The 22437-nt window shown below is 41.7% G+C and overlaps 1 protein-coding gene across 1 annotated transcript in view; it reads left to right on the top strand.

Annotated features, from left to right (window-relative positions):
* KATNAL2 (katanin catalytic subunit A1 like 2) overlaps nucleotides 1-22437 on the top strand; it is a 91731-nt gene that overhangs the window by 34361 nt on the left and 34933 nt on the right. The window contains exons 2-5 of the mRNA XM_032654452.1: nucleotides 3076-3146; nucleotides 16913-17079; nucleotides 18384-18426; nucleotides 22142-22259. Of these exons, the coding sequence (XP_032510343.1) occupies nucleotides 3076-3146; nucleotides 16913-17079; nucleotides 18384-18426; nucleotides 22142-22259 (399 nt within the window). The remainder of the gene's footprint in view (nucleotides 1-3075; nucleotides 3147-16912; nucleotides 17080-18383; nucleotides 18427-22141; nucleotides 22260-22437) is intronic.

Genomic DNA, 22437 nt, shown 5'->3' with positions numbered 1-22437 from the left:
AATTTTCCTTTAATCTCCTTTTCTCTTAGACTTCTGAGAACTTGATTTCATTTATTTTAGCCTGAATTCAAAGCAAAACATTAAACTAACAAAAACAACAACAAAATGTGTATAAAACTGTGATAACTAAAATGCAAATTAATTTTTTAAAAAAGCAATAACTACCTTTTGAGTGGCAGAAACCAGAATACCTTTTCGTTGAAAAAGTGGTACTCACTATACTTCCTTCACAAGCTCTTTGAAACACAGGTTGCTTCATTTTCTTTATTTTCTGGCAGTGTGAATAAAAACTTATTACTGTAAGCCACAAAACTTTATTTGAATCATTTTGGATGGATATCTTTATAAAATAGTGTTTTACCTGTCTACATAAACAGCAAATATTGAACATAACTGACATTGAATCATAGGAGAATAGTGCATTCAAAAAACAAGAACAAGGAAGTTCCTTGGCGGTCCAGTGGTTAAGACTCTGCACTTCCAATTCAGGGGGCGCAGGTTCTATCCCTGGTCGGGGAATCAAGATCCCACGTGATGCATGGTGTGGCAAAAACAAACAAACAAATAAATAAATATGGGGAAACTGGTATATGTCTTAAAAAAAAAAGAAGATGTTGTGAAAAAGGAATCAGAGAATAAGAACAAGCTCTTGGAAGTTAAAAATATAATTGTCTAAATAAATTCTGTAGAGTGGTTCAAAGACAAGGCCAAGGAGGTTGCCCAGAAAATAGAAAAAAGAGACAAAGAAAAAGGACACTATAGGAGAAAAAATCTTAAAAGATCAATCCAGGTTATATCCCGTTCAATTAATAGAGGTTCTTAAAAATAAACTGGAGAAAACATAGAGGAGTAATTTATCACAGAAATAATAAAAGACATTTTCTTTTAGATTGGAAGCATGAGAATGTCCAGCTTGACAACGGCCAACACAGTGAATGGAAAAAGGCTGGCACCAGTGAAGTTGTATAATTTCAGAACACCAGAGTCAAAAATGAGATTCTAAAAGCTTCCTGGGAATAAAAGATCCTTTACCTGCAAAGGAATAAGAATGTTATGCCCTTTCAAACTATGAAATTTTTAAATAGAATAAAAACACTTTCAGGCATGCAAATTCTCAACCACATTTATCTCCGTGTACCTTTACTTTAGCGGATGTGTGCTTTACTAAACCAAACCAGTGACCAGTAAAGGAGAAGACTCCATTTCTAGGGGATCCAATGCAGGAAAAGTGTCAAAGGGAAATCCCTGGATGAGCACCCATAGCAGGCCTAACAGTCAGCAGCCTAGATTGGAGAGGGAGGGTGGAGGCTTCAGGGAAGCCATGGCTGGGGGGAGTGTAACTGACACATTGTCTGATGTATTTGATGTGTGGAAAGTGATGTGAGGGGCCTTTAGAGGTATGTTGGGATTTGAAAATTAGCAATAGGTATATAGAAAAGTAACCAAATTTTTAACATGAAGCAATTCTTCATTCCAAGGAAAATAATGTTGTCCAGAAGTGGTAAAGTAACCACAGTACTTTTTGACTCAGCAACATTATTTACACAGTCATAATAATGTAATCACTGCATACTGCTATAACTGTAAGGGGAGGAGAGGGTGAGAAGTCTGTAAGGCAGCTTACTGCTCATCTACCTTAACAAGAAGTGAATAGTTTAATGTCTAATATTCATATATTATAAAACAGTGATATGTTTAAAAACATGGAGGCAAATATCAGAAGAAACAGCTAAAGTAATTAAGGTGGTTGCCTCTCAGGAGTGGGGGGAGGGGGTAGTGGAGTGGGACAGAGATTAGTGTTTTTCCTTACAAATGTATAGTACTATATCACTGAGCCACACACATGCTACAGCATGGATGAACCTTGATGACATTATTGTAAGTGAAATAAGCCAGTCACAAAAGGACAAATGAGTTCCCCCTATACGAGGAACCTGGAATAGGCAAATTCACTGAGACAGGAAGTAGAATGGTGATGGCAGGGGTTAGGGGGATGGAGTTATTGTCTAAAGAATATAGAGTTTTAGTTGGGGAAGATAAAAAGTCCTGAAGATGGATGGTAGTGATAGTTGTGCAATTTCAATATACTTAACGCCACAAAACTGTACACTTAAAAATGGTTAAAATGGTAAATTTTATGTTATGTATATTTTATCACAATGAAAAAGCAACTTAAAATGAAAGAAAATATAGTACTATTTGATTTTTAAGTAACTATGCACTTTTAATTTTATTACATTAATTTTTAGAAAGTTTAGATGAATGCCTGAAAAATTTTTATGTCATCAATGTGTTTGTGCCTAGATTTTATGACATAATTTGGGCCGCTCAGGGGCCTTTTTTGCTTTCATCCAGTTCTTGCCTGTGTTCTCCTTAGATAAATGTAAGTTATTTTCAAGTAAGGGAAGTATTAGTGAAAGTAAATATTTTCTGAATACATTTCAGGGGAATTTGAGATACCAGGTAACGTAATGTAGCACATTAATACTGTGAATAAAAGTGCAAATTCATCCAGCTTGAATAAGCACATTGTTATGCAGGAATGTCCCCTTTATGGCCTCTGCTCCTCAGCGGATATTCTAAGTGCTCAGCTGCCGGGTCCCCCTGAATGGATTATTGGAATTCATCTCCACGTTTGTGCAGGGTCTGGGTGGGACTCCGAGTGAATTTAAGGTGCAGTAGCAGGTCAGTACCTGTGATGGTACATCTTGATTTCTGGCTCATGAGTTTATCATCACTTTCCTTCACCTGGTCCAAATAAACGTGCATATATTTGTTTCTTTGCGGTGATAAGCAACAAAATGCCAATTAGCTTGGCAGTAAGAAGTTAACTAGTCAAGTGCAATCCCAATCGAAATCACTGTACCTTCACTTTACAATTGAGAAGGCAGCTCTGAGAAGAAAATAACGATGGAAAACAACTTTATATATCCTTAGAGACGTCAAACTGCCTTCCAGCCTTTAAGTTATGCTTCTTGCTTTTGACAGGTTACATTTACCATCAAGGGTTTATTGCTATAAAAGGAGTGTTATATTTCATTGTCGTCTCACCTACATTTTCTTTTTTGTTCACAGTGCGAGATGAGGACAGAAGCACGACGAAAAAATCTGCTGATTTTGATTTTGCATTATCTAACACAAGAAGGGTATGTTACATTACAAATATTTACAGAGATGATTCCTTTCTTTCTCTGACCTCTGCTTTTCCAAATACTCACTTTTAGAAACAGTTAATAACTTTATTTTTTAGAGCAGTTTTCTATTTCCAGAAAAATAAAACAGAAAGTGCAGATAGCTCCCATACACCAGCAATACCCTGCCCTGCCCCGTCTCCCCTGTTACTAACATCTTACACTGGTGTGGTACATTTGTTGTAATTGATGAGTCAATATCGATATATTATTATTAGCTAAAGTCCATAGTTTACATCAGGGTTCGCTCTTGTGTTGTACAGTTCTACGAGTTTTGACAAAGGCATAAAGTCACATATCCACCATTGTAGTATCATACAGAATAGCTTCCCTGCCCTAAAATCTCTTGTGTGCTGCCTATCCCTGCCCACCCACAGCAACCTAGACACATACTTTTTTTTTTTTTTTTTTTTGCTGTACGCGGGCCTCTCACTGTTGTGGCCTCTCCCGTTGCGGAGCACAGGCTCCCGACGCACAGGCTCAGCGGCCATGGCTCACGGGCCCAGCCGCTCCGTGGCATGTGGGATCTTCCCAGACCGGGGCACAAACCCATGTCCCCTGCATCAGCAGGCGGACTCTCAACCACTGCACCACCAAGGAAGCCCCAAGACACATACTTTTATTGTCTCATTTACCTAGATATTTTTCACATTATGCATTTGAAAACTTCATTAACAAAGCTACCCAGTTCATGGGATACTTTCCCTTTCCCATTCAGGTTTGAAGATAGTGTAGGCCATTCAAAGAAGGTTTCCGGGGTCCCACTGCTTGCTGGCTAACGTACATAAAGATAACATTCTTTCTCCCCAGTTTTCCTTCTCTCGGAATAAAAGTATTGCATTTCCCTGGACGACCTGTGCTCAGATCTCTTTCCTGTGCGATGCCCATTCTATAGCTGGCAGGGGGAGGAAATTTGGAATCATTTGAGTTTGGCCACCTACCTCATGTGCGAGCAGTTACATGAAGGCTGCTGATATGCTGGGAGTTGCGAGAGGGAGAGAGACCACCAAGTATCCGAAGGCTACTCTTTAGAGTTTCCTTTCGTTTCAGTTTTCAGCCAGAAAGAAAATATTCAGGTTTCAGGGTTCGGGCTCAAAACTTTCAAGTCAGAGCAGTGGTTCTCAACCTGGAGAACCCCTCAAAGGACATGTGGCAATGTCTGGAGACCTCTCGGGCAGCACACTGGCATCTAGTGGGAGGAGACCAGGATGCTGCTAAACATCCTTCATATGCGCAGGACAGCCCCAAATGTCAATCACGCCAGGATGGAGAAACCCTGCCTTAGAGCAGGAGGAACCAACCAGCTGCTGTATTTTCCCAAAAGGTTGAAAGAGCATCTTTTCCTCTGATAAACATAGTAGCTATCAGTGCACTAGAAGAGCTACCGTAACTAAAAGCCACATTTGAGAATCTAGCAACCCTAGTGCTGAGGTAGGAAGGAAAGCTGTTGAGGGCGGGAGGGTAGGAGGCAGCTGGGACGAGAGTGAGGAGTTGATCCTTGTTTCTTGAGCTGTGCCAGCAACAGCTGTTTTAAATGAATCTAGTGCCTTCTTGAGGGGAATGACCGTTCTGGGGACCTTGAGGAATTTTTTCTGTTAAATTTTAAGGGAAGTAGTATTAGGGTCCCCATTTGAAGAAATCGAGGCTCAGAGGAGTCTAGGAACTTACCAGAAGTCTCCTGGTGCTAGGTGGGGGCACTTTTGAGGCCCGTCTCACCCCAAGAGTCTTCAGGGTCCAATTCCTCTGCTCCAGTGTGGAAGATTTAGTTTTGTTTGAGGGTCACCTCAGGAAAATCAGAATGTATGTGGGGCATATTTTATGAGTTTTTAAAAAAGTGATGGCTTTTTAAAGTCAGAAAATGAAATCACTGCAACTGTACTTAAGCATTCTTTTATTTTCTAAGTCATTGAAGGATTTGAATTTTTTTGCCAAAATTTTAGAGGCACTGCATTTTGGTGACCAATTATAACACTGCACTTCTGAACAAACTTTGTTATTGAGTAATCTGATTTATTTTCTCCCCTGGACTGACCACGTAAGATCTTCAATTACAAAATGTGGCCTTTTTCATAATACCTTAACATCACAATTTTGGAAATGGCCCTTTTCTCAGGGTAAATATGATGAATTGTGTCATCTTTAACACAAAAACGTTTTTCAGTCCACTTACTTTGAAAGAGTTTTATCAGACAGTTCTCTTTTTGGTGTTGGGGATTTAAATTTTATTGAGGAAATGGCTCCTTCTTTCCACATCACCACCAGTCCCAGACCAGAGAAATGAGCCCCTCTCCACCCACCATGGTTGGCAGGCAGGCCAATCAGGTGATGTTCAACTGCTAAATCTCTGTGTCCACACACAGCAAGGGGGTCGAAGTGAGAGCCCGAGTAGAGAAAGGCTGACTTTGGTCCTGTCTGTGCCTTTTTTTCCCCATCTGGAGAGTGTTCCTAAAGTTGCTCCTCACTGTTCACCATCCATCCATGGAAAGCAATTCCAAGGGCAGCGTGGAGCTGAGTGTTTGCTCTAAGACAAGGGCTGGCAGGTTGGCGTGGTAGGGGGGCTTCCTGGGTAAGAACACAGACTCAGGAGCCAACCTGCCTTGGTTCAAATGCCCACTCTACTCTTTGCTAACCAGCGACCTCGGGCAAGTTACTTATCCTCTCTGTTCCTCAGTCACCTTGCTTGTAAAATGGAGTAATGGAAGATAGTATTTGTGTCAGGCAGATGTTATGAGGATTAAATATGTGACATGCTTAGAATAGTGCCCGGCACAAAGTAAGCGTATATGAGTCCTTGCTATTTTTACTATGGAGGAGGTAGGAATTGGATTTTATTCTTTTAATACCCAACCTGGGTTCAGCAAAGGACTTGAAGCAGTGGGAATGTGGGTTTGGCACATTTTACGTTACCTTTTGATAAAATCTCAGCTCCATTCAAAAAACCCTGAGCTAAATTACCTCAAGGCAGTGTTTTCTAAGTGCGTGGAACACTGAAACAATCGTTCTGCAGAATGTTAATTGATGTAACTTTATTTTTTTATAAATTTATTTATTTTATTTATTTTTGTCTGCATTGGGTCTTTGTTGCTGAGCACACACTTTCTCTAGTTGCAGTGAGTGGAGGCTACTCTTCGTTGCGGTACGTGGGCTTCTCATTGCGGTGGCTTCTCTTGTTGCAGAGCACGGGCTCTAGGCGTGCGGGCTTCAGTAGTTGTGGCACACGGGCTCAGTAGTTGTGTCTCATGGGCTCATTAGTTGTGTCTCACGGGCTCTAGAGCGCAGGTTCAGTAGTTGTGGTGCACAGGCTTAGTTGCTCCACGGCATGTGGGATCTTCCCGGACCAGGGCTCAAACCCGTGTCCCTGCATTGGCAGGCGGATTCTTAACCACTGCACCACCAGGGAAGCCCAATTGATGTAACTTTAAAAGAGCTTTATGGTCAACTAAGCTTGGCAAACATTGGGTTAAACCGGGTTAAACAGGTTCTCTTATTTCAGGACTTCTCAGATCCTCTGACTTATTAATGTGCAATGGGTATATCTGTGCTAAAGTCACAGTATTCAGGGCTTTGCAAACCAATTTGGCCAAGGAACCCTTTTTTTCCTCAGGCCAACTTTAGGGACTAGTTTTCAATGGAACACTGAGAAATGCTGCCTTCATAGATTAATTGACCCTTTTAAAACCTGAACTCACCTTACAAGACCCCAACCTTGTGAGCATTGTATTAATAGATGTTTGGCAAATGTTATTTGAACAGCCATTAAAGAACTTACTAGCAGGTAGATGGGTAGAATAATTAGAAAGCGACTCAGTCGTTTACACAGATAATTCTTGATTTTTATTTTAATGTATTCTGTATTTCAGAAACTGTATCAGAAAGGAGAACTGTAAAAACAAAAAGACAAAAGTCAGATAGATTTCCCTTCTCCTGCAGGTGCTATTATGGCCTCAAGAGTTTCCTATTTACAAAGCATGCATTTACCCTTTTTGCCACAAGATGGCCTCTTGAATCTAGAAACGATGAAAATTATACTAGAGTTGATCATTTTCCTGAGACCTGCTGGGAAAGGGACTCACCAGTGGATTATCAAGATGAAAAGTAAACTATAGGTATTTTTAAGGACATATCAGTGTCAGAAAAGTAGACCTGCCTTTAACGAAAAACTGAGAATTCACAAAGAGGACAGATTATTGTGGATTGGAATAAACAATCAGAGAAAGCTTTGTAGGGAAGGCGATGAGAACTGGTCTTGAAAAATGTGTAGAATATGGATAGACAGATGGGATGGACAAGGACATTCTAGGCAGGGGCACAGAGAAGAAGGGGCAGGGCGTAAGTGGAACCACTAAGGAAACAGAAAGAGCAGAGTTCAAATGCATGAGGGAGAGTTAGTGAGATCAGACAGTGGAGGGTCATGGCTACAGGTTCTTCTAGGTCTGCACATGCATCTCCTCTGGCCTAAGTCCCTCTTAACAGCCTCCCTGTCTCTCCTACTCTGTCTTTCTCTTTACTGCTCATGCCTCTTTTTGAAGTCTTGTCCTGTCACTCTGTTGGTTAAGAATTTCCAGTGGTTCCTCCTGCCAACCCTATTAAGTTCAGACCTCATTCAAGTCCAAACAGTGGAAGAGGAATACAGAAGCACTTCTGTTCCCCTGATCAGTTAATTTAGGAAATATGGGGCCTGCCATCATCTATTCTTTTTTTTTAAACATCTTTATTGGAGTATAATTGCTTTACAATGTTGTGTTAGTTTCTGCTGTATAACAAAGTGAATCAGCCAAATGCATAGGTATATCCCCATATCCCCTCCCTCTCGAGTCTTCCTCCCACCCTCCTTGTCCAACCCCTCTAGGTGGTCACAAAGCACTGAGCTTATCTCCCTGTACTATGCAGCTGTTTCCCACTAGCTATCTATTTTACATGTAGTAATGTATATATGTCAGTGTTACTCTTTCACTTCGTCGCAGCTTACCCTTCCCCCTCCCCGTGTCCTCAAGTCCATTCTCTACGTCTGTGTCTTTATTCCTGTCCTGCCAATAGGTTCATCAGAACCTTTTTTTTTTTTTAGATTCCATATATCTGTGTTACCATACAGTATTTGTTTTTCTCTTTCCAACTTACTTCACTCTGTATGACAGACTCTAGGTCCATCTACCTCACTACAAATAACTCAATTTCGTTCCTTTTTATGGCGAGTAATATTCCACTGTATATATGTGTCACATCTTCTTTATCCATTCATCTGTCAATGGACACTTAGCTTGCTTCCATGTTCTGGCTATTGTATATAGTGCTGTAATGCATGTTGTGGTACATGTCTCTTTTTGAACTATGGTTTTCTCAGGGTATATGCCCAGTAGTGGGATTGCTGGGTCATATAGTACTTCTATTTTTAGCTTTTTAAGGAACCTCCATAGTGTTCTCCACAGTGGATGTATCAATTTACATTCCCATCAACAGTGCAAGAGGGTTCCCTTTTATCCACACCCTCTCCAGAATTTATTGTTTGTAGATTTTTTGATGATGGCCATTCTGACCAGTGTGAGGTGATACCTCATTGTAGTTTTGATTTGCATTTCTCTAATGATTAGTGATGTTGAGCATCCTTTCATGTGTTTGTTGGCAATCTGTATGTCTTCTTTGGAGAAATGTCTGTTTAGATCTTCTGCCCATTTTTGGATTGGGTTGTTTGTTTTTTGATATTGAGCTGCATGAACTGCTTGTATATTTTGGAGAGTAATCCTCTGTCAGTTGCTTCATTTGCAAATATTTTCTCCCATTCTGAGGGTTGTCTTTTCATCTTGTTTATAGTTTCCTTTGCTGTGCAAAAGCTTTTAAGTTTCATTAGGTCCCATTTGTTTATTTTTGTTTTTATTTCCATTTCTCTAGGAGGTGGGTCAAAAAGAATCTTGCGGTGATTTATGTCATAGAGTGTTCCTCCTATGTTTTGGTCTAAGAATTTTATAATGTCTGGCCATACATTTAGGTCTTTAATCCATTTTGAGTTTATTTTTGTGTATGGTGTTAGGGAGTGCTCTAATTTCATTCTTTTACATGTAGCTGTCCAGTTTTCCCAGCACCACTTATTGAAGAGGCTGTCTTTTCTCCATTGTATATTCTTGCCTCCTTTATCAAAGATAAGGTGACCATATGTGCCTGGGTTTATCTCTGGGCTTTCTATCCTGTTCCATTGATCTATATTTCTGTTTTTGTGCCAGTACCATACTGTCTTCATTACTGTAGCTTTGTAGTATAGTTTGAAGTCAGGGAGCCTGATTCCTCCAGTCCGTTTTTCTTTCTCAAGATTGCTTTGGCTATTCAGGATCTTTTGTGTTTCCATACAAATTGTGAAATTTTTTGTTCTACCTCTGTGAAAAATGCCATTGGTAGTTTGATAGGGATTGCATTGAATCTGTAGATTGCTTTGGGTAGTAGAGTCATTTTCACAATGTTGATTCTTCCAATCCAAGAACATGGTATATCTCTCCATCTGTTTGTATCATTTTTAACTTCTTTCATCAGTGTCTTACAGTTCTGCATAGAGGTCTTTTGTCTCCTTAGGTAGGTTTATTCCTAGGTATTTAATTCTTTTTGTTGCAGTGGTAAATGGGAGTGTTTCCTTAATGTCTCTTTCAGATTTTTCATCTTTAATGTATAGGAATGCAAGAGATTTCTGTGCATTTTGTATCCTGCTACTTTACCAAATTTATTGATTAGCTCTAGTAGTTTTCTGATAGCATCTTTAGGATACTCTGTGTATAGTACCATATCATCTGCAAACAGTGACAGTTTTACTTCTTGTTTTCCAATTTGGATTCCTTTTATTTCTTTTTCTCCTCTGATTGCTGTGGCTAGAACTTCCAAAACTATGTTGAATAATAGTGGTGTGAGTGGGTAACCTTGTCTTTTTCCAGATTTTAGAGGAAACGGTTTCAGTTTTTCATCATTGAGAATGATGTTGGCTGTGGGTTTGTCATATATGGCCTTTATTATGCTGAGGTAGCTTCCCTCTATGCCTACTTTCTGGAGACTTTTTATCATAAATGGGTGTTGAATTTTGTCAAAAGCTTTTTCTGCATCTATTGAGATTATCATATGGTTTTTATCCCTCAGTTTGTTAATATGGTGTATCACATTGACTGATTTGCGTATATTGAAGAATCCTTGCATTCCTGGGATAAACCCCACTTGATCATGGTGTATGATCCTTTTAATGTGCTGATGGATTCTGTTTGCTAGTACTTTGTTGAGGATTTTTGCATCTATGTTCATCAGAGATATTGGCCTGTAGTTTTCTTTCTTTGTGACATCTTTGTCTGGTTTTGGTATCAGGGTGATGGTGGCCTCGTAGAATGAGTTTGGGAGTGTTCCTCCCTCTGCTATATTTTTGAAGAGTTTGAGAAGGATAGGTGTTAGCTCTTCTCTGAATGTTTGACAGAATTCGCCTCTGAAGCCATCTGGTCCTGGGCTTTTGTTTGTTCGAAGATTTTTAATCACAGTTTCAATTTCAGTGCGTGTGATTGGTCTGTTTATATTTTCTATTTCTTCCTGGTTCAGTCTCGGGAGGTTGTGCTTTTCTAAGAATTTGTCCTTTTCTTCCAGGTTGCCCATTTTATTGGCATATAGTTGCTTATAGTAATCTCTCCTGATCCTTTGTATTTCTGCAGTGTCAGTTGTTACTTCTCCTTTTTCATTTCTAATTCTATTGATTTGAGTCTTCTCCCTTTTTTCTTGACGATTCTGGCTAATGGTGTATCAATTTTGTTTATCTTCTCAAAGAACCAGCTTTTAGTTTTATTGATCTTTGCTATCGTTTCTTTCATTTCTTTTTTATTTAGTTCTGATCTTTATGATTTCTTTCCTTCTGCTAACTTTGGGGTTTTTTTGTTTTTCTTTCTCTAATTGCTTTAGGTGTAAGGTTAGGTTGTTTATTTGAGGTTTTTCTTGTTTTTTGAGGTAGGATTGTATTGCTATAAACTTCCCTGTTAGAACTGCTTTTGCTGCATCCCATAGGTTTTGGGTTGTCGTGTTTTCATTGCCATTTGTTTCTGGGTATGATTTGATTTCCTCTTTGATTTCTTTAATGATCTCTTGGTTATTTAGTAGCATGTTGTTTAGCCTCTTGTGTTGCTATTTTTTACAGTTTTTTTCCTATAATTGATAACTAGTCTCATAGCATTGTGGTCAGAATAAATACTTAATATGATTTCAATTTTCTTAAATTTATGAAGGCTTGGTTTGTGACCCAAGATGTGGTCTATCCTGGAGAATGTTCCATGAGCACCTGAGAAGAAAGTGTATTCTGTTGTTTTTGGATGGAATGTCCTATAAATATCAATTAAGTCCATCTTGTTTAATGTGTCATGCAAAGCTTGTGTTTCCTTATTTATTTTCATTTTGGATGATCTGTCCATTGGTGAAAATGGGGTGTTAAAGTCCCCTACTATTATTGTGTTACTGTCCATTTCCTCTTTTATAGCTGTTAGCATTTGCCTTATGTATTGAGGTACTCCTACGTTGGGTGCATAAATATTTACAATTTTTATATCTTCTTCTTGGATTGATCCCTTGATCATTATGTAGTGTCCGTCTTTGCCTCTTGTAATAGTCTTTATTTTAAAGTCTATTTTGTCTGACATGAGAATTGCTCCTCCAGCTTTCTTTTGATTTCTGTTTGCATGGAATATCTTTTTCCATCCCCTCACTTTCAGACTGTATGTGTCCCTGGGTCTGAAGTGGGTCTCTTGTAGACAGCATATATACAGGCCTTGTTTTTGTATCTGTTTAGCCAGTCTATGTCTTTTGGTTGGAGCATTTAATCCATTTACATTTAAGGTAATTATCAATATATATGTTCCTAATTACCATTTTCTTAATTGTTTTGGGTTTGTTTTTGTAGGTCTTTTCCTTCTCTTTTGTTTCCTGCCTAGAGAAGTTCCCTTAGCATTTGTTGTAAAGCTGGTTTGGTTGTGCTGAATTCTCTTAACTTTTGCTTATCTGTAAAGGTTTTAATTTCTCCATCAAATCTGAATGAGATCCTTGCTGGGTAGAGTAATCTTGGTTGTAGGTTTTTCCCTTTCATCACTTTAAATATGTCCTGCCACTCCCTTCTGGCTTGCAGAGTTTCTCCTGAAACATCAGCTGTTAACCTTCTGGAGATTTCCTTGTATGTTTTTTGTTGCTTTTCCCTTGCTGCTTTGAGTGTTTTTTCTTTGTATTTAATTTTTGATAGTTTGGTTAATATGTGTCTCGGTGTGTTTCTCTTTGGGTTTATCCTGTATGGGACTCTCTGTGCTTCCTGGACTTGATTGACTATTTCCTTTCCCTTGTTAGGAAAGTTTTCGACTATAATCTCTTAAAATATTTTCTCAGACCCTTTCTTTTTCTCTTCTTCTGGGACCCCTGTAATTCGAATGTTGGTGCATTTGATGTTGTCCCAGAGGTCTCTGAGACTGTCCTCAATTCTTTTCATTCTTTTTTCTTTATTCTGCTCCCTGGCAGTTATTTCCACCATTTTATCTTCCAGCTCACTTATCCATTCTTCTGCCCCAGTTATTCTGCTGTTGATTTCTTCCAGAGTATTTATTTTTAATTTGTTTATTTAATTTATTTATTTTTGGCTGCATTGGATCTTCCTTGCTGTGCGTGGGCTTTCTCTAGTTGCGGAGAGCCTGGGCTACTCTTCGTTGCAGTGTGTGGGCATCTTATTGCGGTGGCTTCTCTTGTTGCGTAGCACGGGCTCTAGACCGCAGGCTCAGTAGTTGTGGCACGCAGGCTCAGTAGTTGTGGCACAGGCTCAGTAGTTGTGGCTCACGGGTTGTAGAATGCAGGCTCAGTAGTTGTTGCGCACGGGCTCAGTTGCTCTGCACCATGTGGGATCTTCCCGGACCAGGGCCCGAACCCATGTCCCCTGCATTGGCAGGCGGATTCTTAACCACTGTGCCACCAGGGAAGCCCTAGAATATTTTTACTTTCAGTAATTGTGTTGTTCCTCACTGTTTGTTTGCTGTTTAGTTCTTCTAGATCCTTGTTAAATGTTTCTTGTATTTTCTCCATTCCATTTCTGAGATTTTGGATCATCTATACTATCATTACTCTGAACTGTTCTTCAGGTAGATTGCCTATTTCGTCTTCATTTATTTGGTCTTGTAGGTTTTTAACTCACTCCCTGTCTGTAACATATTTTTTTGTCATTTCAGTTTTTTGTTTTTGTTGTTGGGTAGTGCTGTATTCTTGTCTTACTGGTTGTTTGGCCTGAGATGTCCAGCACTGGAGTTTGCACTCAGTTGGATAGAGCTGGGTCTTGGTGCTGAGATGAGGACCTCTGGGGGGCCTCACTCCGATTCATATTTCCTGGGGTCTGAGGTTCTTTGTTAGTCCAGCAGTTTGGACTCAGAGCTCCCACCACAGGAGCTTGGGTCCAACCACCAGCCTGGGAACCAAGATCCTGCAAGCTTCGCGGCATGGAAAAAAAAAAGTAAGAAAGAAAAAAAGGAGCAGTATGATATCAAAGAATAAAAAACAAAATAACATTAGACACATAAAATATATATTAGGAAAAATAAAACTATAATTGAAACAAGTACAACAAGGTAAAATAAAACCACAACAGAAAAAAGAAAATAAAAGGGTGGGGGAGACAAGCCAGAAGGAGAGAACAATAACAAAGTATAAAGAATAAAAGAAAATTAGGAAAATAAAAGATTTATTAGGAAAAATATAAAAGAATCAACAACAATGAATTAACAAGGTAAAACAGAACCCCAATCTAAAAGAGGAAAAAAGGAAAAAAGGAAAATAAAAAGCCTTGGCTATGGGGGCAGAGTTTAGGCAGGGTGGAATTTAGGCAGGGGTGGGGTTTAGGGTGGGGCGGGACCTAGGTAGGTGGGAGGTGACGTTTGAGCATGGGGCGGGGCCTAAGCTCGGGACCCATGCAACCAGAAAAGGCCTTGGGGTTGGGACCTTGGGGGTGGGGCCTAGGCGGGGCAACGGTCAAGCGTAGGGCGGGGCCTCTGCTTAGGACCTGCTGGGAAGGGGAGAGGCAGCACGTAGAAAGGAGGGCCTCTGGAGTGTGGAGTTCCGGAGTTTGAAGGTAGGGCCCTGGGTGAGGGTGTGTGGGTGGGGTTTAGGCCCAGAGCGTTGGAGAGGGTCTCCGAGTGTAGAGGTGGGGCCCTGTGTGGGGGTGTAGGGGCAGGGCTTGGGCTCTGCACAGCAGGAGGGAGGCTCCGAGGGCAGAGGATTAGGCCCGGGAGCCCAACAGGCTTCCCGGTGCCTAAGTGGACAGGGAAAGTGCTGGCCCCGTTCCCTTCCGTTCCTTCATGCCCCTCCCCCACCATCTCCCTTAGGGTCTCTCCCGTCGCCGCTGGACCCCTAACTGTGGGTGGGTCCCGCTGGGTGTAGGTAATCCTCCCCTCCCCCAGCCACCCCTCAGGGATGCTGGTCCCGGAGGTCTGGCCTTTACTTTTGCTCCCCCTTCCCTCCCTTCCACTCCCTCAGGACCCGCGTGGCTGGAGGGGGCCTAGGTGGGCAGAGGATCAGGCCTGGGATCTCAGCAGGTTCCTGAGGGCCTAAGTGGGCAGGGGAAACCTGGCCACGCTCCCTTTGGATCCTCTTCCCTCCCAGTGTTCCCCAGTTTTCCCCTTTGGGCGTGGGATCCCTTCCCCTCCCCCAGCCACCCCTCGGGCGCCACTCCCGTCCCGCCTCCATTTCTTCTCCCCCTGCACTCCCCCCACAACCCACGTCCTACCCGGTTGCTGGGGGTACCTCCCGTCCCCTCAGGTGTCCATGTTCCCCCTCCGGTGCCTGGTAGGTGCCCTAGTTGTGAGGAGACGCGAATTCCGAATCCTCCGAATACGCCATCTTGACTCCGCCCCTCATCATGTATTCCTATAATTTTTGTTTAAGTCAAAACCCTATGATCGGGAGGGAGACGCAAGAGGAAAGAGGTATGGGGATATATGTATATGTATAACTGATTCACTTTGTTATAAAGCAGAAACTAACACACCATTGTAAAGCAGTTATACTCCAATAAAGATGTTTAAAAAAAAAAAGACTCGCCCCCAAAAGAACAAAAAAACCCCCTATGATCCTGGGAAGAGTTCAGAATGTAATGTGATGTCAGCAATCTTTATATTGCTGACAATAAAAGCAATCTTTATATATACAAGCAATCTATAGTGTAGGTTCCCACCTTTTTTTTTTTTAAACAAGTGCATATATGTTAGGATATGTGTTTTTTTTTTTTTTTTTTTTTTTTTTTTTTGGTACACGGGCCTCTCACTGTTGTGGCCTCTCCCGTTGCGGAGCACAGGCTTAGGACGCGCAGGCTCAGTGGCCATGGCTCACGGGCCCAGCCACTCCGCGGCATGTGGGATCTTCCCGGACCGGGGCACGAACCCGCGTCCCCTGCATCGGCAGGCGGACTCTCAACCACTGCGCCACCAGGGAAGCCCAGTATATGTGTTTTTAATCATTTAAAAAATGTTTGGAAAGAGAGAAAATGTTCACAGTCATTATCTCTGAGTAGTGGAATGTTCTTTTGACTCATCTGTATTTTCTAGTGTTTTCTTAAATGAACATGTATTACATCATACTAAACAAAAATTATTAATAAAAATGTATTTAGTTTTTCTCTCTGTAAAATGGTGATTAAGACATCGGGTAGAAGCGTGGTGAGCCATTAATAAGTATAGAATCTGACAGACTACAGTCAATTGATGTTTGCAAATTCTTTAAAATTAGCAAGGTCATTGGAAATAGCCACGGCAACCTCTTTCAAGGAAGTCCAGTCTTCTAACTGATCTGAATCTGGGACAGGGAAGGAAGCATAATAAAAAAAAGTTTTCTCCTCTACCTTCCCAGATTTGAAATCAAAGAGAAAGAACTCTAACTGCAATGAGAATTTTTAATCTGAGGTCCTTGGATGAACTCCTGGAATTGTATGCTAATTTGTGCATATTGCACATTTTTCAGGAGAGAATTTTTGGTTTTAAAAGAAGTTAGGGACTCAGATTAAAACCAGAGTGTTTTTCCACTTTCAGAGGATTGTGAGACAAGGAGCTTGCCTTCATTACTAAGACCACTTAAGTCAGATGACCGTACAACTGACCACGTTAAAAATGAGTGAGAAACCTATGGAGATGACACTACATGAATGCAGAGGCACCTGGTAGTATAATCTGTGACTGATGAAGAAATTATCAGAAATACAATACATCCAAGTAGATGACGTCTTCTTATACTAAATTTCCTCGGTGATATTGATCAACATATTTTTGGAATTCCCTTTAGAGCACATGACATATTCTTTTGAGTTGCCTTAGTGATGGCAAATCTTGCCTGTTGGGGTTGAATTGGGGTTTTACCAATTGTCAAATGTGACCTAAAGTGAATACTGGTAAATAAAGAAGTAATCAAGTTGGGCAAATAATCATCTTTGGCTAAAAATGAGTAAAAGTAAATTACAAGATATTTTCTTAGTTGATTTAGTTATTTGACTTTTAAGTACTTCCAAAATGTTTTGAAAGACAATATTTGGATATACTTAACCTATGTGGGGCTTCTTTCTCTATAGGCAAACCCCATGTATTCTAGTTTTCATCTGATGTACTCTTTAATATCAGCTTACTATTTGTATTGAGTCTCCTTGGACTTGTGATACCTGTTTGCCTTTATTCTTTTTACCTAGAGTTAATTTTTTCTTTCTTCTATGAAATGGCCAGATATATTGATGCAGCCAATGCTTTGGAGCAAGAAACTAAACTGGGGTTACGACGTTTTGAAGTTTGTGACAACATTGATCTTGAAACTATTTTGATGGAATATGAGAGCTATTATTTTGTAAAATTTCAGAAATACCCCAAAATTGTCAAAAAGGCATCAGACACAGGTATCTTTACGTTTCGTGTTTCTTCCTCGTTTTATTTCCAGATAGATGATGTCCCCCACCCTACACTGAAGGAATAGACCAGAAGGATTGTGTAGCCTCTCTTAGATCCAGTGCAGACAATTTAAACATGACATCTGGACATTGACGTCCCTTTTGTCACTTTGGCATTTGTTTGAGGGCTGTATGATTTAGGGCAGTGAAAGCAAAACCCCAGTGTGTCACAGGTACTTTTTAGAAGATCAGCATTACTTTCATTTCTTTAGAGATGAAAAGAGCTGTTGGAAGACAATAAGTGACAGAAGACTTTTTTCTTGTTGGGAAGACCTATTATCCATCTTGAAAGTAACATGAAAATGAGTATTGGTGAGGCTAATAGCTCATGTATAGATAATGAAACGCTTTTGGAAGCCATCAATCCAGATAATGATCAATATAATGCAAAGACCCAGTATAGGTTAACAGTCAAGGAGGCTGGCTGGAGGAAAGAGCTAAAGTTAGGGCCCTGTGTTTTGTAGTGACATTGACTTAGAAGTCTGTAAGTGGGGGAAGTAATTATAAACCAAGGGAGATCATCGTCCTGTTTACAAGGCACTTGTTAAGCCACAGACTTTAACATTTCATGTGGGGACCAGGAAACCAAGAGGAATATCAATTAAAAATAGCCAGCACTGAATCTCAGAGCTGGAGGTGTTCTGAGAGGGTGGTGTTTTATCTGAGCTCCCTTCCAGTGCAGGGTTCAAAGCTCCACATCCTTGGCTGGTTGTTGGATCTGGGTTTTGGCAGAAAGTGCACTGACTCCTAACCACTGGGCCGCCAGGACTGTTACTGACATGACACCTAGAATGCCAGTTCTAGCTTGGAACCACACTCTCCTGGGATATGGGACACGATGTCTTTTTTTTTTAAGGTAAACAGGCAGAATAGACTGGTAAGTGTTCCCTGCCAGGCTCATGCAATCATCCTGGTGTCCCAGGGACCACAGCAAAATGGTGTCAAGTTCATGAAAACTTAATAAAATGGTAACTATAAAGCTAGCCCACATTGGAGGTGCCACTGAGTCTGTGTTCTCCAACATGTTTAATATCTGAGGTCTTTGGGGTCCTTGTGTGGAAATGCTTGGGAAGCATGGGCTTCTTTCTCTTCGCCGGTAGGTAATTCCACTCCTCTCTGGATGAGAATAGCTTAGAGTTTATGGATGTAGCACAAATTTTAAGAACAATGTAAAAGGAAAAACATACCTGAAAAATCGCTTTCTCTTAAAAATTAAATCTTTCCTTTTCCTCCCAATATTTGTTTTGCCACAGCAGAAAATAATTTACCACAAAGAAGTGGAGGGAAGACCAGAAGGTAAAGTAAATGGTAATTCATCTTGACCAACTCAACTCTGGGAGTTTGTGGGATCTGTTTCCAGAAGATTCTCTAGTGCAGCTCCATGTCTGCCTACCAGCAATACCAGACTGGTCCTGTGACCTTGGTGGACCCAGCCACGGGTTCCCCTCATGTTACAGATGTTCAGGACATGGACCAATGACTGTTGGTTCTCTGGTTTTACCACAAAGAATTGCGTCCACTGATGCTCTGTCTTTCTAGGCTGGGTGGTATGAAAAGCATGGACCTCAGAGATTAAAAGACCCATGTTCAGCTCCCAGCTCTGCCACTTACAAGCCTGGAGCAGGAGCCTGACACATAGTGAGTTCCTGCCACATAGTAAGCACCCAAGAAATATAATTTTCCCTTTTCATATCGTACCTGTCATTTCTTTGTGCACTCCAGATCACATGTCCTGACTGTCTGAAGGGAATCAGATCTACCTTTTCCTCTCCTTTTCTCATGCTCACCTTATATTTCTTTCTCCAGCTTCTCAAATCTAAGTCTCATCTGGCACTTGGGGTATCTGATTAGAGCCCCTCTGTCTCTTGACCGTCCTGGGTTGACACAGGCCCCCAGTCTTGCCTCAGTGTCCATCCCATTTCTCTCTTCACTCCAGACCACACCCCTGTTGTCGGAGCCTGTTCAGAAATGCCCCGGACGGCACAGCTTTGGGGCACCAAGGCCTGTGGTATTACAATAAAGCCCAGACCTCAGGGGAAGGTGGAAGTGGGCTTCCGGCAGGGGCCACACAACCACTCAGGCAGTGAACAACATTTTTTAAAATCTTAGAATGCAATTGAAAGGAGTAAACTTAGATTGTGATCATAATAAGCAACTGATTAGGCCATCAAGAAGTGTTGTGAATTCTGCGAATCCCACTAGGCTCTCTGCTCTGTGACTCCAGTCCCTTGTCTGCAGCCTAAGAAGGAAGGGACTGAGACACCTCACCTTTTATGAGCGAAGGTGTTTGACATGGCTTATAGAAGAGCCGTGGAGCCTGAGCCTACTTCCTGATGATACTCACGGTGATACTCAGCCTGAGGCTACCTTTGCTTTGTGCGATTCTTTAGGAACAGGTTTACTGTTTTGACCAAAGTGTTCTTCTTTTATTTATGGTTTCCATAAAGCTAGTCAGACTCTGGTAATAAATGATAACTACTTGGGAACAGAAATAGTGAGCAGCATTTTAAGAGGCAGCTTTGGAGCGCATTTGGATTCTGATTGCTTTTCAGCCACACATTCATGTCTGGAACTTCCTCAGCATTCCTTACCTGGCAGAACGTTCTGTGAGTGAATGTCCCTGGAGCCCTTTGCCTCCCTTTAGGGCTGGAGCATGGTGGCATCGGAAAGCTGGGGGCTTCTTCAGCCCCTCTCTGGGTAGCTGTTTGTACATGGCAACCATCGAGGTTGGATGGCAAATGGTTGGTGTCAGGAAGGATAACTAGAAAAGTGATGCATGGTGTTTGTGTATAATTTTCTACTTAAAATAGTTATTGAAATGGGAGGTTGTGTCATGAGACTGGTTATTAACAAATGAAAGTGCTTCTTCCTAATTCCTGCATCTCACACCAGAGAGCAAGCTCTGACTTTACAGATTTGCAGATGACCCAGAGGAGGAAAGGTTACCTTGTGTGACGAATGACAGAATTAGGATGCCAAAAGATCTTGACAAATTAGGAGACGGGTCCAAAATAGCAAGATGAACTGTAATGAAATAATGTTTAAGGTCTAATCAAAGATTCACAACAAATAGCTCCATTATTACAAAATCTGAGACCTAGAAATCTGAGTGACAGAAGATGCAGTGTGAGTCAACAGTATAATGTGATTGCTAATGTGGTCTCAGGCCTCATCAATAGAAACACAGCGTCCAAAAAGTAGGAAGTGACTCTATTCCAGTCAGATGACAGTGAACAAAGGGAAGATGACCAGGATGAGGACGACTCTGGGAGCCAGGTAACCTTAGGAGTGCTTGGAGCAACTGGAGGTGTTTAGCTTGAAGAACAGAAGACTTGGGGTGGGGGTGGGCGCCTAGAACAACACGGTGGCAGTCTTCACTTTCTAAAGAGGGATTGGGCCTTCTTTGCAGAATTCCATAGGGCACACCAAGGACTGGTGACTAAAGTTAAAGCAGGGTGAATTTGGTTTCATATTCAGAAGAATTTTACAATCCTTAGAGCTGACTGGAAATGAATTGCATTGCTTGTACATTAGTGCACTTGTCTTTGGTCATGTCAAAGCAAATCTGTGAATCAGTTACCTCCAATGGGAAATCAAAGTGGGAAAATGACTCCCGGTTCTTCGCCAGCCTCACAAGGATGTTTAGGCACGTTTTATATATATATCACGTATATGTGTGTGTGTGTGTGTGTGTGTGTGTGTGTGTATGTGTGTATGTGTATGTCTCCTTACTTCATTTAAATCAATGCTACTCATAGGGTTTGTACTTGTACAATGCTTGGCACTCATTTCATAGATAGTTGATTTTTGTGCCAGCAAAATGCCTAAGGGACAGACATTCTTGTTCCTTGGTTACAGATGAAAGACAAATGCCCTGAGAAACCGCCAGTTGTCCACGTCTTATGACACTCACCCCAGAGGGCCCAACACTGGGATCACCACACGTGGACACTGGTGTGGTATTGGCGTGGGTGGTCTTGCTGGCCAAATACCTATGCGTTTATATTAGACACCAGCAACTTTTTCTTTCCTACAAAAAAAGTGGGGTTGAAATAGCAGCTCTGTGAGACCACTTAGAACATGGGTAGAAATACTTCTAGCGAACGTCCTGTAAACGCTCCTCACGTGAGGGACGAGAACCAAACAACTTCCCATGGGGGAGCTCATGTTCTGCCCTGCGAGCACACCCTGCCTCTCTCTGGATATCGTCGCCTACCTGAAAATATTCCATGTCTACTTATGCGGACATAGTGACAGATTTATTTTACCTTTGAATTGATGTATGACATAAACACAGTAAAATGCATGCACACTCTTTGAACCACCACAAGTCCCACCCCCGGGCGGGCCCCCTTGCATGCAAGGCTCCCCGTCTCCACCGGAGTTAGCTACCACTGGGACTTCCAGCCCCATCAGTTCATTTTGCCTCAAGTGAACAATATTTGGTGAAAATTTGTTCTGCAAATGTGAACGATCTGTGACAGCAGAGATGAGGGAACTTTGCCTCCTTTCCACAAGCCACTTTTGATGCTGGCAGTGCGCGGCTTGAAAGGCAGTAGGCAGGGTGCACACAGCACGATGGATTGAGACGACGGACAGATGCCCAGGACTTCCTAACGTTTCTTAATTTCAGCAGGAGGACCCCTTCCTGCCCCGCACCCTTCCCGTGGTCTGAGTGCTGTTGTTTAAGGAAGGTGGGAAGAAACATCGGAAGAATGCTTGTAGAGCAGTGTGTTCTTAGGGATAGAAAGCTATCTGTAGAAGCCAGGTGGTGCGAAGGGGAAATGAAGAGAGGGTGTCGGGGACCTCCAGGAGGAAGTGGACCCTCTAGCCCAGTTTTGGAGGAACCTGGATAGACTGAAAAGGGACAGGGCCAGGCTGGGCAGAGTGGGAGGACGGTGCAGACAGACTTGCATCTGCAGATCTTTCCAGAACTGCACTATCCCGGGTGTTTAGCTGCCTCGAATTCAGTTAAAAGGACTTCCACCACGGTCTTTGTTCCCTCCTCTAGAGCGACGAGCGACAGTTGTCAAAATCTTCCCAAGATCAGCCAGCAGAGGCCACGGTCCAAAACCACGGTGGGGAAGCCAGGCGGCGCCAAGCCCCACCACAGGGAGCATCCTGAACAGGTCTGGCTGGCTTTACTTGACGTTGGTAAAATTGCAGGTGGCTGAGAAACAGCCCCAAGAAAAAAGTCACATTTATTTGTTTATTGAGCACAATTTGATTTTGTTAAATTGTAGATTTTCTTCCAGCACACTGGGTTAAAAGGACGGGCAGATCCCCGGGCTTCCTAACGTTTCTTCA

The sequence above is a fragment of the Phocoena sinus genome, chromosome 14 (genome assembly GCF_008692025.1).
Source record: "Phocoena sinus isolate mPhoSin1 chromosome 14, mPhoSin1.pri, whole genome shotgun sequence".
NCBI classification, from domain to species: domain Eukaryota; kingdom Metazoa; phylum Chordata; class Mammalia; order Artiodactyla; family Phocoenidae; genus Phocoena; species Phocoena sinus.
The sequence above is the reverse complement of the archived record's forward strand: the minus strand, read 5'-3'. Positions and strand labels throughout refer to the sequence as shown.